This window comes from Orycteropus afer, unplaced genomic scaffold, assembly GCF_000298275.1.
Source record: "Orycteropus afer afer isolate SDZICR_OR568_19922 unplaced genomic scaffold, OryAfe1.0 scaffold00194, whole genome shotgun sequence".
Taxonomy (NCBI): domain Eukaryota; kingdom Metazoa; phylum Chordata; class Mammalia; order Tubulidentata; family Orycteropodidae; genus Orycteropus; species Orycteropus afer.
Window position 1 is genome coordinate 957,637 of NW_006921781.1, and position 14,984 is coordinate 972,620.

Sequence of the window (14,984 nt, forward strand, 5' to 3'; positions counted from 1 at the left end):
TGATGAAAACTTTTTCTGGAGAATGAAGATTTTAAAGAGAAGATGCTAGTTTTCTGGGCCAGCAACTCTTATTTATGAGCAACATAATGAGTGGGTCCAGGGACTCCTAACCTGCACGTTGATGAGGTTCTAACCACTTCAATTACTGTCATGTTGTAGTTTTGGGCCAGTGCAATTAATTGAGAATGTAGAGTTTCTATTTTAATTGGTGTTTGGCTTATTTGTTCCTTAAAACATTGGTTTGATTTTAAATTTCTTTCTGCTTTCGGTAAACCTGTACCTTTGTTTCTGTTTTAATCTGCTGTTTGGTTTCATTGCCTGGCAGGCACAGACTTAGGTGTCCCAGGTGTATGTAGTCCTTACAGATATTACAACTCAACCCCAGTAGCCAGAGCTAAACAACAGCTATTCAGGAAAGAGCAATGGGCTCACACACCCAAAGGCTCATCTTGACCCAGATGGCCATGGATTTGGGCTGAGTTCATAACAGAGAAACAGCCAAAGAAGTAAAGAACAACACACCCGTTAGTCCCCAAAACGAAATAAACCATCAGAGCGTTTCCTGAGAAACACTTAGAACCCTCTGTGCTTAGGAGCCTTTCTTCAAAAACCAGTCAGTGTGCTCAGCTCTCAGTTGACCTTGTTCCAGGGAGGGAGCCCGCAGTTTGAGACCTAGATGCTCTCTGCCTGTCTGAGCACAGAAACCTGCTGCTAGCAGTAGCAGAGAGAGCAAATGATGTGGTGTGCGCTCTTAATTTTTGTTTTAATGTCTCCAACAATCTAGTGGTTAATTAGCAATTTGCTGCCCACCAATACGCAAATGAATGACAAGCAAAGGCCTTCTGCATCTGTAATTATTTTGCTGATTTACAAGCCACTTTCCTCTCTGTGTAGATTTCTCTATGTATGTGTGCACTCATGCATCAGGGATTTCATTATTTTTAGAAGAATACTCTGTTCATTTTTAATCTTTGATACTTTCAGGCTTCAGTAATTACAGTGTTTTAGAGATACACATACACTTCCCCCCTGTAACTCCAAATGCATTTATCAGGGATTCTTTTCTTCTATAAAGAGTAGAGCGTAAGATTTATCAAGGGGCTGAAATCCAAATAGCAGAGAGCACTCGCAAGATTGAAACATACACATTTCTACTGCTGCCAAATTCTTCTCTGGAATCGGAGGAGTCTTGTAATATTTGGTTTTCTCCCAAGCAGCTCTGGCGAGCGGAGCTCTGATTGATCTGCGTTTATCCATCTGCCTACTTTGGAGCCGGGTGCTTTACTATTTGGAGGTGTAAACGCTTCCTGTTTTTGCCAGGGCATTAAGAAAGGCTCTCATGTTAAATTAAGTCAATTAATAAATGGAGACACATTAAGCAATCAATTTTGTCAGCCTCTCTCCCCAGCATTATGTATGGCTGGCTGTAATCACAAGATAAATGCAATGTGCTGATCTATGGTAATGTTCAATAATACATTCTCCGCCAGGCTCAATTCATCAGGGAGTTTCAGTAGGGGAGGCATTTGTTATTGGCTGTCTCTGCACCTCAAGGATAACATTTCTGTCCTTTTGATTGGCCGCCTCACTGCTGCAAGATTCTAACCGTCTTATTTTGATGATGAATATGAAGGCGCGCTAAGCCAGGCTGGAGAGGAGTGTCTCGCCGGCTGCGCTCTTTCCACCGCCCCCGGACTCGCAGCTTCCTCCGCGGCTTCCCGGTGCCAACCACCCCCCAAAAGTTGTGATGCTTTTCTTCACCCAGTGCTTTGGGGCTGTGTTAGATCTCATCCACCTCCGGTTCCAGCACTACAAGGCTAAACGGGTTTTCTCCGCTGCTGGGCAACTTGTCTGCGTTGTGAACCCCACGCACAACCTAAAGGTGAGTTGCTTGCTCTTTGATTTGATATTCGCGCCTGTTGGAGGGTCAAGCACTTTCTCCAGAGGCGTCTGCGACCCCTTGCCCCTCCCGCGCGTGTGCCAGGAGCGCCTTGCAAATGCTCATTCATTCATTTATTCATTGGTGCTAGCACAATGTAGGGCACTTGCTTGGTGTTGTTACTATTATTTTGTTTTCCTGCCTGGCAAGAAAAACTGAAGTGATAGTCTAGTTTCTTTCCTTAAAGCTTGCAGCTTTAAGAGTGAGGTGAGGGCCAGAAGGAGGGGGGTGGAAAGAGTAGTAATGCACCTTTTTATCTTTCGCTCAAATATATGTAGGCAAGTCCTCAGGAGCCGCAATTTGAAAAGTTACCGACGTTGCAGTCTGTTCCATGTGTTTGAAAAGGCACTAAAGCACATGGATTTTGGAAGCCCCTTCTGGCTGAGGCTGAAATATCTTCAGGGCTGAGGAATAGATCTGAGGCAGGGACCCAGGAGTTGGAGAAGGTGCTCCTTCTGCAAAGTGTTTGTCCTTGTCGTCAGATTGGGCAAATGTATGTGCGTGTGAGAGTGTGTGCATGCACATGTGTGCGTATGAGTGTGTGTGTGTGTCTAGGAGTTCAACCTATCTCCTTCCTACTAGCTAGCTGTGCCTCTTCCACTGAGGAAAGGAGGAGGAAGCATTGGCTCCAATTGTATAATAAGGAAACTGTCTCAGAGCTGCTGTTGCCTGACTCACCACAGGCGACTGTTGTGCTGTGTTGCCTGTGGATGCTGAGCTGAAGGTCTGGCGCCACCTCTGCATTTGTGCCTTCTGGTCAATTCCCTTTAAGGGGAGAGCCAACATATGGAATATGGGAGGACTGCTGCACATCCCAGCCCAGCCCAAACTGATGGGCAGCCAAATGAAGAGGCATTGCCTGGGGGTGGTGGGGAAAAAGGGAGGGCAGTGGGGTTAGAGGGAGTGGTGGAAGGGCACAGCTGAACTCCCCAAATGGGAAACTCTGAGCAACCTTGGATCTGCCCTCTAAAAGAAAGAGACACCTTGGGAGTTGCTTTTCTGTCCTTACTTCACCCAAAGGCTGAGTGACATGGGGAAGAGCCGTCTGCAGCACCGGAACTCTCTCTCAGGCTAGATCTGTACTTCAGATCACTACTATTGGGCAGAGGGAGTGTGGGGCGTATTATTCATCACTTTATAAACTGCTAGTCAGACTTAGCAACAGCATGCAGGTCATTCCTGAAAGGGGCCCTCCCGACAGGGTTTCCTGGAAGTCTCTGGGGCCATATGCCAAGGCCAGTCCTGGGTGGAGGGGCAATATACTGCTCTGGGGCTACCATGGTGCACCCACCCAACCTGAGAACTGGCTTTCTGTAGTGCCCAAGCTTCGGACTCACAGCCTCTCATTCAAGCATCAGATCTCATTCTCTCTCTCTCAATATCTCTCCTCCCTCATTTCACTATTTCTTTTTCACTTCCTGGCTTTGTTTTATAAATGAGCATTCACCACCAATTATTCTTGACAAAGCAAGTGTATGGTGTACATGTTAAAATATGATTCTGAATTCCATTTTATGGCCACTTTGGAGAACGCATGCAAACGTCCATTATTTTGTCACTTTGTATTAGTTTGTTCCCTGGGGCAAGAAATTTTGTTTTGCATTTTAATATCTTTGACAATTGTTTATTTCTGAAGTTTGGATGTATACTGTTCATTGACTGGAGCTAGTGAAAGGGGAAGATAGGTAAGCTAAGATGTTGGGGTTTAGGAGGAAATGTACATTGCTGTGTGTCTTTTTCAGTCATGTTTCACTGGATCTTGGTATGTAGTCCTGATTTCCTGACCCAGGAGTCAAGGTTGTCCAGAAAGTGACCCTCTGGGTGACCTTGAATGATTCCATCAACCTTTCCTTCCTCACCTTCAAAATGGGCCTAGAAATATCTGTCCTGCCTCCTCCACAGCTTTTGAAGTTAGAAAGCTGTATGAGAGGGAGACATGCTCTATTACACTCTCCTACCAAAAAAAAAAAAAAAAGTATGTTATTGCAATGTTTTAGAGTTCTATTATTGTTAGTTACTGCCTAGTTGGTCCCCAACTCACAGCTGCCTTGTGAACGATGGAATACACCACTGCCTGCTCCTGCTTCGTCCCCATCGTCGGCTGCAGAGTGGACTGTTGTCATCTATAGGTTTGTCATTGATTGTTGGGAAGTAGATCACCAGGCCTTTCTTCCTAGTCCATCTTAGACTGGGAGCGCCTGTTCAGTATCATAGCAAATGCAAGACTTCTGTGACAGATGGAGGGTGGCTGCACTTAAGGTGCATTGACTGGGAATCAAACCCAGGTCTCCTGCATGGAAGACGAGAATTCTACTCCTTACTAATCTGCTGCTGGCTGCTCCAGAGTGCCATTAGGAACTTAAAAAGTTGCCACTTAAAGCTTCCAGCTAACTTTGTTGTTATGTGCCGTCAAGTCGGACCTGACTCATAGCGACCCCTCCTTGGGTTTCCGAGGCGGTATCACTACGGAAGTAGATTGCCCAACTTTCCCTCTGAGGAGTGGCTGGTGGGTTTGAACCGCCAGCCTTCTGCTAATTTAGCCTTCGTATAATAGGGGGCATGTGCTTTGAGGGGCTATTTTCAGTGGTTCACTTTTTCATATACAACCTCATGTGGCTTATCATTTTCAATAAAAAAACACTTAAGGATTTTGCTCAGATGAGCGTCACTGCAGGTAAACAAAGCAAGCTGAGCACTGCTAATGCTAGCAGGGCTGTGTAGCCCGGCACGCAGAGACTCACAGAGGGCTGTGTCGGGCAGGGAGAGACCCCTGCAGCCCAGACCACCTCTGTGGAGGTTTCTACAAGTACCAGGCACTCATCCAGGGTCCAGCTGGCCCATCGAGTAAGTTTTACATGCTTCTCAAACCTGAGAGTTAACAGCCATTTGCCAAGGAATGAAAGCAACAATTTTATGGAAGCATCGCAGCCCCATCTTTAGATTAAAAGGTACAAAAAACCTCAAAAGAAAAAAAAAATAGTGCTCCTTCTAAACATTTATTTCCATAAACAGACCATGATAATATGTCTTGGATATAAGAAGCTGCAATCAGTGTGTGTGTGTGTGTTGGGGGGGGGTGGTGTCCTGTTTTAGAAAGAAAAAAAAGCCGTGAAGTGTTAACCAGGAATAGCTATTGATCTGCTGTGCTTTCCCACACTCTGTATGACAGGCCAGTATGTGAAATGGTAACCAAGGACAGAGTGAAGGCAAGCTTGATTGCGATTTCAATTTCCTGGGTTCAAGAAGCTACAAAGAGGGACTGGAGAGCCTGTGTTTTTCTTCGTGAAAGGCTTTTTCTGCATTTTGTCCTTTCCAGGCTTTCTTGAGAATACAAACAATACTTTAGCACTCGAGGCGAGTACTGAGTTATAATCAAAATTCACTCACTGAGTAGAGAAAATTGTGTATTTACCATGCTCCTATAGGTCACCTCCATTCTCAATCTTCTTACTCCTTAACCTGCAATTCCTTCAAGCAAGCAGATGCCTTTCTTTGCAAATGAAAGGCAGAAGCCTTCCCAGGATCACACACACTCAGGTTAAAGCCATTCCACTCCTTAAGCCCCAACCTTATTAAGAGGGGTACAGAGTAGCTGGCCTCCTAGAAGGAAGCCCCAGGCAGGGCAGGAATCCACAGGGAGCCCTCTGTACGGAATGCACCTCCCACGTGGGGTGGGAGGGGCAGTTGGGCGAATCATGGCTTCTGTTTAAGTGCCTGACAGATATGAAGTCGAAAATTGGCCATTTTCATGCTTTTGCAGTGTCTGTCTGTCTGTGCAGGCCTATAGGGATGGATCCATTGCAGTCTTAGGTTCTGAATGATGCCTCCCCACTCTTCACACAGCTCTCTCGCTGGCAGCCCTCTGCTTCTGCATTCATAGAGGTTACTGAAACGGGGCCAGCAGGCTTCGGGCTGGCACTGTCCGAGGCCTGGTTCAGTACTCCTATCTCCCTCGAGTCCTCTGCTTGTTTTTAAACCAAGAAACTCATTCTCTCCTGGTTCCTCTCCCAGGGGCACTTCTATAAAGCCCTCTCTTCTTCAGCCGAATCTGCAGAGGTGACTTTGAGGGGTATCTTGGACTTCTAGGCCAGCCCAGCCCCTGCTCCTAGGCATCTCCAGGGAAGGGTCTGCACCCCCTTGGGGTTGGTCCTCAGTACTTCCCACACAGCAGTGGCTGAGCTGAGGCTGGTGGGCTGGCTTCTCCTTTTAATTACAAGTTCCTGAAGAGGACTGGCATATGCTTTCTGCAAAGTTCTGAGAGGCCTCACTGATGACTCCATCCTGTGTCAGCACCACCTCTAGACCTCCAGTGCCCTCCTGTCCACCCAGGCCTCAGGGGTAAGCCTGCACCTCTCCCTTACAGGCTACTAATGATCCCATCTAGCTGGTCTGTGGTCCCTTGAGCTTGAGTCTGTGGTAACCCATTAACCTTGGGGCTACAAACGGAAGCACACAAGAACTTGGGGTGGGAAGGGCGGTTGGGCGAATCATGGCTTCTGTTTAAGCACCTGACAGATATTAAATCTAAAACTGGGCCATTTTCGTATCATTACTCCACGTACAGTTCATTCTGAAACCAACCTGTGTGGCTAAATGTGTGTTGAGTGACGTGGTGATGGTGCTGGTGGACAGCTGTCTGGAGGGAGGTAAGGGTGGGATGTCAAAGGAGGGGAAAAGAGGAAAGATGGGTGGCAAAGTCAAACATCACCTCTATGTTTATAGGATAATCTCTGCGAATCCCCGTGCCCTGGGGCTTTCACAGCTTTCCTCCTTCACTAACTGTGCCTGACACAGCACAGCAGGCAGCTGAATGAGAGCTAAAGACCTGAGCATTGTTTTTAGAGATTTAGAGAAGGCCTTTGGAGTGTTCAGCATGAATACCTATTGTACAGCAGTTAAAGGCTTCCCACAAGACTGTTTAAAAGCTCGTGTGTGGGCTGCTCAGTTCTGGACATAGCCACCTCTGACTTATGCTGCAGACTGTGTAGCCCCAGTCCTTTGGACATTGTACCACCTTCCTCTGCCCAGGCTTGAGCCATTGTACTCTGCTCATTAGCACCTTACAGGCTCTGGGGAAGTCGTAGGGAGGGGACCTGAGACTGGTGATGCACCCATTATGAGCTTTATTAGAAAGGCTCTTCCAGCCCCTCGGTTTCTGTGGATATTGTTTGACACTCGACTCGACTCTACGGGCACAGAGCAGTCATGCGGCTTTTCTGGTTAATGGTGATTGCAAATGAGGCTCCAGAGTCACATAACTGGGAGGCCCAAACCCCCTAGCAGTAATTTGGTTAGCAGTGTGCTGGTGATTGAGTTGGAGAGAAGGCTAAAGCCACGGCTGGGAGGAGTGAGCAGATTACGATTACCCCCATACTGCATGCACCCAGCAGCCCTCAAGCCAATTTTGTGGAATTCCCTTCACCAGGATTCTTCAAGCTGCAGGCACTGTTTGGGGGAAAATCAGAAAACCCACACTGAAAGCTTTTCTTTGAAATTTACTGAAAGGTCAGAGTTATTTGGATGGGCTCCCTGGGGTAAGGTAAAATACTTTTTAGCAATTAACAGTCAGGAAAAAAAAAAAAAAATTAACTGTCTGTGAAGGTACTTTGTACTTAGCAAAGTCATCTTGACCTGACCAGCTCTGCTCCCCAAAGGGGAGCGGTGACCTGTTTAGACAATAAATGTCATGTAGAAGGAGTCAACCTGGAGAATGGAAATCTTTCCTCCTGTAGGGGCCTCAGGGATTGACGGGGACAATGCTAAAACTAGAGGAGGAAACTGAGACCAGAGAGGGGAAGGGACTTATCCAAAGTCAACTTGCCCAGTGACCCAAGCGACTCAAGCGAAACGTCCTTTGGAGTACCTGGGTGGTGCAGCTGACTGGGGCCAATGGTTCACACACTTGATGCTAACAGAAAGGTTAGACATTTGAGTCTATCCTCAGAAGACGACCTGGTAATCTACCTTTAAAAAAAAATCAGCCTTTTAAAACCCTATGGCGCACAGTTCTACTCTGACACCACTGATGGAGTCACTATGAGTTGGGAGTCAAATCGACAGCAATTTTTTTTGTTGTTTGTTTAAATGTCCCTTGCTCAGGTGCATGCTGGAAGGGCAGAAAGTCACCAAAACCACCCTTCTTGTACCTCTGCCCCAGGCCAGCACTATGACTGAACAAACTCCCTACCGTCACCTTCCCTCCCCGACCCACATTCTGCCAGTGGATCAGAACCTCTAAACCATCCCCTTCCCTTACTCTCCTCACCACTCCATAAATTTTATTTTCTTTTCTAAGGCTCTTTTTTTTTTTTTTTTTAAATAATACAGTTAATATGAATGTCTACACGTTGTATGTTAACACTCAAATGATAAAGACCATAGACCAAAGCATCGAGCAAGTTTTATGAGATAACATAGGGAGAAGCACTAGGGTATAGGGGCAAAGCATATGCTTCAGGAGAGGCAGGCCTTAGCACAAAATCGGACTCTGCCACTTACGCCTGTTGACCTTCAATGAGTGATTCTTCCACTTTTAAGGCTCTGCTTCCCCTCTATGCTGTTGTTGTTGTTAGATGCTGTGGAGTCCATTCCGACTCAGAATAACCCTAGAGGACATAATAGAACTGTCCCACCAAGTTCTCTAGGCTGTAAATCTTTACAGAAGCAGACTGCCTCATCTTTCTCCCACGAAGCCACAGGTGGGTTTGAACTGCTAAACTCTCAATTAGCAGCTGAGTGAATAACCATTTCTGCTTTCTCAGATGGTTGTGAGGATGAAATGAGCTCACATAAGTAAAGCAACTGCCGTGGACTCCAGTCCAGTCATTAACTTGTAACAAGACTGTGATGACAAAGTGGCTCTGTGGCCAGGGTTTGCTTTCTTGGCCTTTCTCCCTTACTGCATGCCTCAAGCTCTGGGTATTAGTGAATTTCCCCTGGCCTTGAGGAGATTTTTGAACCCAACAACTTCTTGTCTTATGTGGAAGTTGGAATCATCCTTAATGGTTAGCTCAATGGAGGCACAGGGCACTGCTTGAATTCTGAGCCCAGAAGTCCAGTGGGAGAGAGTATAGGTCTTGGAGGACATGGGAGGATAGAGGAGCCTGTGGTGGGACATGGGCTGAGCAAGCTGGGTCACCTGTCATTCACAGAGCCAGGACCCGTACAGATAAATCCCCTTCTCCATCCAGCCTGAAAACCTTCCTTCATGCCTAATGCGTGATCTCTTTTCATTAGCAGCAGCTCGGGTAAGCACATGGGTAAGTGGCTCTGTGAGGGGCATTTCATTCAAAGGGCGTGTATGTGGAGGTCCAGCAACACTGCCGAGAGGTTCATCAGGGTGGGTTGAGGTAGTTAGGCAGAAGCTGCAAGCACCTATGTGATTTTATGTTTTCTCTCTGCCCTTCAGTTCCTGGTACCGTGAGGAAGCGGCTTCCCTTAGAGTGATGTGGGAAGGGGACAAGGGTGGTGCTCTGTAGGGGCTGTGGCCTCTGGAATCGAGGGAAGGTGGGATCCTGAGGCTCTGACCCTCCCTAATGAAGAAAGAATTCCTGAGTCCTACTGTCATTAGCTACCACCAGCCTATCAGTTTGTTATACTGTGTTGGTTTGCATATTGCTTATGTGCTAGAAGCTGTGTCATTATTATTTCGAATACCAGCAGTGTCACTCATGGTGGACAGGTTTTAGCAGAGCTTCCAAACTAAGATAGACTAGGAAGAAGGGCCTGGAGATCTACTTCCAAAAATTAGCCAATAAAAGCATTATGGATAGCAACAGACCGTTATTTGATAGAGTACTGGAAGATGAACCCTCCCCACCCCCCACCCTCACCCCAGATAGGCAGGCACTCAAAATACACAGTGGCTACAACAATTAACTCAAGCTTACTGATGATGGTGAAGACGGTGCAGGGCCAGGCAGTGGTTTTCTTTTGTTGTCCACAGGGTTGCCATGAGTCAGAGCAGACTTCACGGCGACTAACAACAACAACCACTATAGTCCCCTCCACCCAACCTGAATGTCTGTGTGCACACACACACACAATGTACACTGAAATGCCAACCTACTTGGATCCTTAGTGGTCCCTGGATAGCGGTGCAAGGTCACAGGATGCAACTCTCTGTGCACTGCAAAATCTGGTGGCCTGCACTGTGAAGGAGGAACAGAGATGAGCAAGATCTTTCTGCCCCACCGATTGTGACTAACTGCCCTAGTCCTGGGAGCTCTGGTAGTGTAGTGCCTAAGGCATGTGACTGCTAACCAGAAGGCCAGCAGTTCAAACCTGCCAGCCACTCCTCAAAATGAAGATTGGGCAATCTATTTCTGTAGAGATACCACCTTGGAAAACCAAGGAGTGGTTGCTATGAGTCAGATCCAACTCAACGGCAGTGAGCTTTTTTTTTTTTTAACCTTAGTCCTAAGTAGGTGCTCTGGTGGCATGGTACCTAAGGCATTTGCCTGATAACCAGAAAGCTGGCAGTTCAAACCCACCAGCCACTCCTCAGAAGGAAGGTTGGGCAATCTGCTTCCATAGTGATACTGCCTCAGAAACCCAAGAAAGGGTCACTATGAGTCAGATCTGACTCAATGACAGTGAGTTTGTTTTTGTGTTTTTTGAGTCCTAAGAAAGAGGTGAGAGAAGAAAGCAGTGCTTTCTCCAGGGCTATCTCCAGCCGTGGTGCCAGGAACTTCAACAAGGACAGGGTGGAAGGGGCAGGCACCTGCATAGAGCTGAAACCTCCAGAAGGAAACAGGAGTTTGTCTTCTATGGCTGAGAAGGTCCATTGCAGACCATTCATGGAGAGGGGTTAGCTTGCCTTTGGGAGGGCACCACTGAGATGGAACCAAATTCAGATCAATATTCAGATTTTATAAAAGACCAGCCAGCAAGTCTAGCTTACTTACCCAGCTTTGTCACCAGACATCGTGGCACCTCAGAGCTAACTCCTAAGACTTGGCCAAGAATTTGTCAAGAAGTCTGAGGCAAGCAGTCACTTGGAACTTTGTGTTTCCAGTCTGAATATTGGAGGTGGACTCCCTGGGTGATGCAAAGAGTTAATGTGCTTGGCTGCTAACTGAAAGATTGGTGGTCCAGGGCCACCCAGAGGCACCTGGGAAGAATGCCCTGGAGATCTAATTCTGAGAAATCAGCCGCTACAAACCTTATGGAACACAGTTCTTCTCTGACACACATGGAGGTTACCACGCATTGGAGTTGACTCCATGACTATTGGACTGGTTTTAAATTGGGGGGATACTGTGGTATTGTAGTGGCCAACCTAGCTACACATCCTAAAACCCTCAGACAATCATTTTCTACTATGTAGACATTGTTGTTGTTGTTGTTGTTGTTATGTGCCGTCGAGTCAAACCCGACTCATAGCGACCCCTCCTTGGGTTTTCGAGGCAGTATCACTACGGAAGTAGGATTGCCCAACCTTCCTTCCGAGAAGTGGCTGGTGGGTTTGAACCGCCAGCCGTCTGGTTAGCAGGCAAGTGTCTTAGCCACTATGCTACCAGAGCATTATGCACATGATAATAGCAATGATAATAACAACTACAAACGGCTAACATTTATGGAAGGCATGCTCTGTCCAGAAACTGTGTTAAATGCTTATGCATTTAATTCCCACAGGGTAGTAGTATATTATTATCCTCCTCCACTATGCAGAATACCAAAGCTAAAAGAGATTAGAGAGCTTGCTCAAAGTCATACAGACCTTTGTGCCCAAACCAAACCAAACTCACTACCATCCAATCAATTCCAATTCATAGCAACCCTAGAGGACAGAGTAGAACTGCCTTGCAGGGTTTCCAAGGCTGTAAATCTTTACGGAAGCAGACTGCCTCATCTTTCTCCCATGGAGTGGCTGGTGGGTTCAAACCACTGACCTTTTGGTTAGCAGCTGGATGATTTAACAGCTGCACCACCAGAACTCCTTGCTGTTTGTGCAGAGTCCTTTAAGATAAAAATTTTTAAAGTCCTGTGTTGTTAAACACTTCTCGATAAGTCTTTCCTTAGGGTTCTCCTCTCACAACAAAGAAATGAGCCAACTTGCTTGGCCATAGGACTAATACTGAGTATGTTCTATTTCATTTAAGAATAGTGAGCTGGGAGCCTGTCTCATTTGTCCTTGTGTGTATGTACATCAGATCCACACACGAATGCTCCAGCTGGTGGTGATCAGTCCTGGGAGCAATTCTTTATGTTCCCCAATGGAACTGAACCGCCATGATGTACAGCTGTGACTTTATTCCCTTCCTCCTGCTTTGTGTTATCGCCTCCCAAATAAACTACTGCATCCAAGCTCTCATCTCAGGCCCTGCTTTTGGGGAGCTCAAATTAAGGCTGTTTGTGTGGGTATAAAGAAGCTCTGGTGATATAGTGACTAGAGCTCTCAGCTGCTAACCAAAATCTCAGTGATTCAAACCTACCAGCCACTCCATGGGACGAAGATGAGGCAGTTGGCTTCCATAAATATTCACAGCCTTGGAAATCCTATGGAGCAGTTCTACTCTGTCCTAAAGGATTGCTATGAGTCAGAATTGACTTGATGGCAGTCAATTTGATCATTGGTTTGGGTGTTGGTATAATTGTTTGTAAGTGAATATTTATTGAAGGGGAACTGGTGGCTCAGTGGTTAAGAGCTTGGGTGCAACCAAAAGTTTGGAGATTCAAACCCACCCAGAGGCTCTGCATGAGAAAGACCTGGCAATCTGCTCCCATAAAGGTTATAGCCAAGAAAACCTTATGGGACAGTTCTACTCCTGTCCCATGGGCTCACTATGAGTCAGAATCAACTTGATGGTACCTAACAACATTTATTAAGCACTTCCACTACTTGTCTCCCAGTTTGTCATACTGTGGTAGCTTGCATCTTTCTCTGATGCTGGAAGCTATGTCACCAGTATTTCAAATATGAGCAGGAGTACCCATGGGGGACAGGTTTCAGTGGAGCTTCCAGCCTAAGATAGACTAGGAAGAAAGCCCTGCAGTCTACTTCCAAAAAGCAGCCATCAGAAACTCTATTGATCACAACAGAGTATTGACCAATGGGCTTGCTTTGAAAGTGGCATCAGAAGGGCCCAGTTGCTGGAGGAGGACCTTATGTTTGGTGAAGCAGAGGGTGAGCGAGGGGGTGGGAGGCTCTTGGTGAGATGAATTGGCCCAACAGTGACAATGATAGACTGGAACACGCTGGTGATCTGAAGCAGGACTGGACAATATTTCACTCTGTTGTACGTAAGTTTGCTATGAGTAACAGCTGACTCTGCAGCAGGTACCTAGCTGTCTGTCATTGAGCGCTTGCCAAGTGCCAGCAAGCACTGTGCTCAGTGATTTACCTGAATTACTTTTTTTCTTTAATCCTCAAAACAATGCCATATGTCTATTCCCTATTTACAAACGAGGAAGTTAAGGCACAGAGAGATTAAGTGATTTGTCCAAGAACACATCTTGTGAGTAATACAGTGCAGCCCATGCTTTTAGCCTTTATATTAGGCTGTCTCTCCTTCCTGATCACAGAACTGGAAGCTTCTCCAAAGGACCAAAGAAGCCAGCGCTCCAAATTCAGACTCATTAAAAATTATGACTTGCATGAAATACTTCAGGGGAATATAGGTAATGGTTTTACCTAAATGTCCAACTCAGAATTACCCTGCAGAAAAGGAAGTTGGTGCACGATGACTATTTTTTAAAAAATGAGTGACCTGATTTGACAGATAGACAGATTGTCAGAAACTGGGGCTGACCCCCAAATCTGGGACATATGATTATTTTTGTTCCAGTGTCAGAGTTCCTAATAAGCAAGGTAAGCATGGACTTACTTGTGCTTAATTAGTAATCTATAGTGAACAATTTCACATTTTTTCCCATCAAAGATTCTCCTTCTAGGTATGGCTGGCATCTGTCTCTGTCCCCACCCACAGCATCTTCCTACAGAACAAAGTCTGTTTTCAAATGTATGATCCCTGACAGGGATGGAGTAACCAGTAAGCAAGGTAAGCACAGGATGTGGTGAAAAACATGTGAAACTGTCACTGCAGATTAGTAAGTAAGCACAAATAAGCCCATGCTTACCTTGCTTATTGTGCTATCCACCCCCTGCTTTCTTCTCAGTAACAGTGGGAGCTAATTGGCACATTGGAAATGCAGAACACTATCTAAGTAATAGGCTAACGTTATGTTCATTTATTTTTATTATAAAATATTCCAAACAAAAATAAAGACTAGTACAATGAACCCCCATGTGCTTATAGCCTAGCTTCAAAAACTATCAACTAATGGCTAATCTTCTTTCTTTCTTTTTAAAATCCCTTCACCCATATCAAACTTGTCTCTTAATTAGCCATCTGTTTTTCCTCCCTTGCCTTCCCCTCCCATCCCTGGTAACCAACAAAGAAAATTTCTTTCCCTGTGTAAACCTTTCCTTGACTTTTTACAATAACAAACTCATATAATATTTGTTCTCCTGTGATTGACTTATTTCACTCAGCACAATGCTTTCCATGTGCATCCACATTATGAAGTGATTTAGGTTCTTCATTATTCTTTAAGGTTGCCTAGTATTCCATTAGGAGCTCTGGTAGCATAGTGCCTAAGGCACCGGACTGCTAACCAGAGAGCTGGTGGTTCAAACCCACCAGCAACTCCTCGGAAGGAAGATGGGGCAATCTACTTTTGTAGTGATACTGCCTCGGAAACCCAAGGAGGGGTCACTATGAGTCAGGTCAGACTCGACGGCACATAACAACAACAACAACAAGTAATTCCATTGTGTGTATGTACCATACTTTGGTTATCCATTCATCTGTTGATGACCACTGAGGTTGTTTCCATCTCCTTGCTATTGTAAATAGTGCTGCAATGAATGTTCACATCCTGGCTTTCACCTCTTTAGGACATATTCCTAGTAATGGGATTGTTGTTGTTGTTATTTGCCATCGAGTTGGCCCCGACTCATAGCGACCCCTCCTTGGGTTTCCGAGGCAGTATCACTACAGAAGTAGGAATGCCCAACCTTCCTTCCGAGGAGTGGCTGGTG

General features: G+C 45.9%; 1 protein-coding gene across 1 annotated transcript in view; it reads left to right on the forward strand.

Moving 5' to 3' along the window:
• The first annotated feature begins 1,675 nt into the window (after window positions 1-1,675).
• The window catches only part of SIAH3 (siah E3 ubiquitin protein ligase family member 3), a 195,231-nt gene continuing 181,922 nt past the window's right edge, over window positions 1,676-14,984 (forward strand). Inside the window, exon 1 of the mRNA XM_007947832.1 lies at window positions 1,676-1,882. Within this exon, the coding sequence (XP_007946023.1) occupies window positions 1,748-1,882 (135 nt within the window). The 5' untranslated portion in view covers window positions 1,676-1,747. The remainder of the gene's footprint in view (window positions 1,883-14,984) is intronic.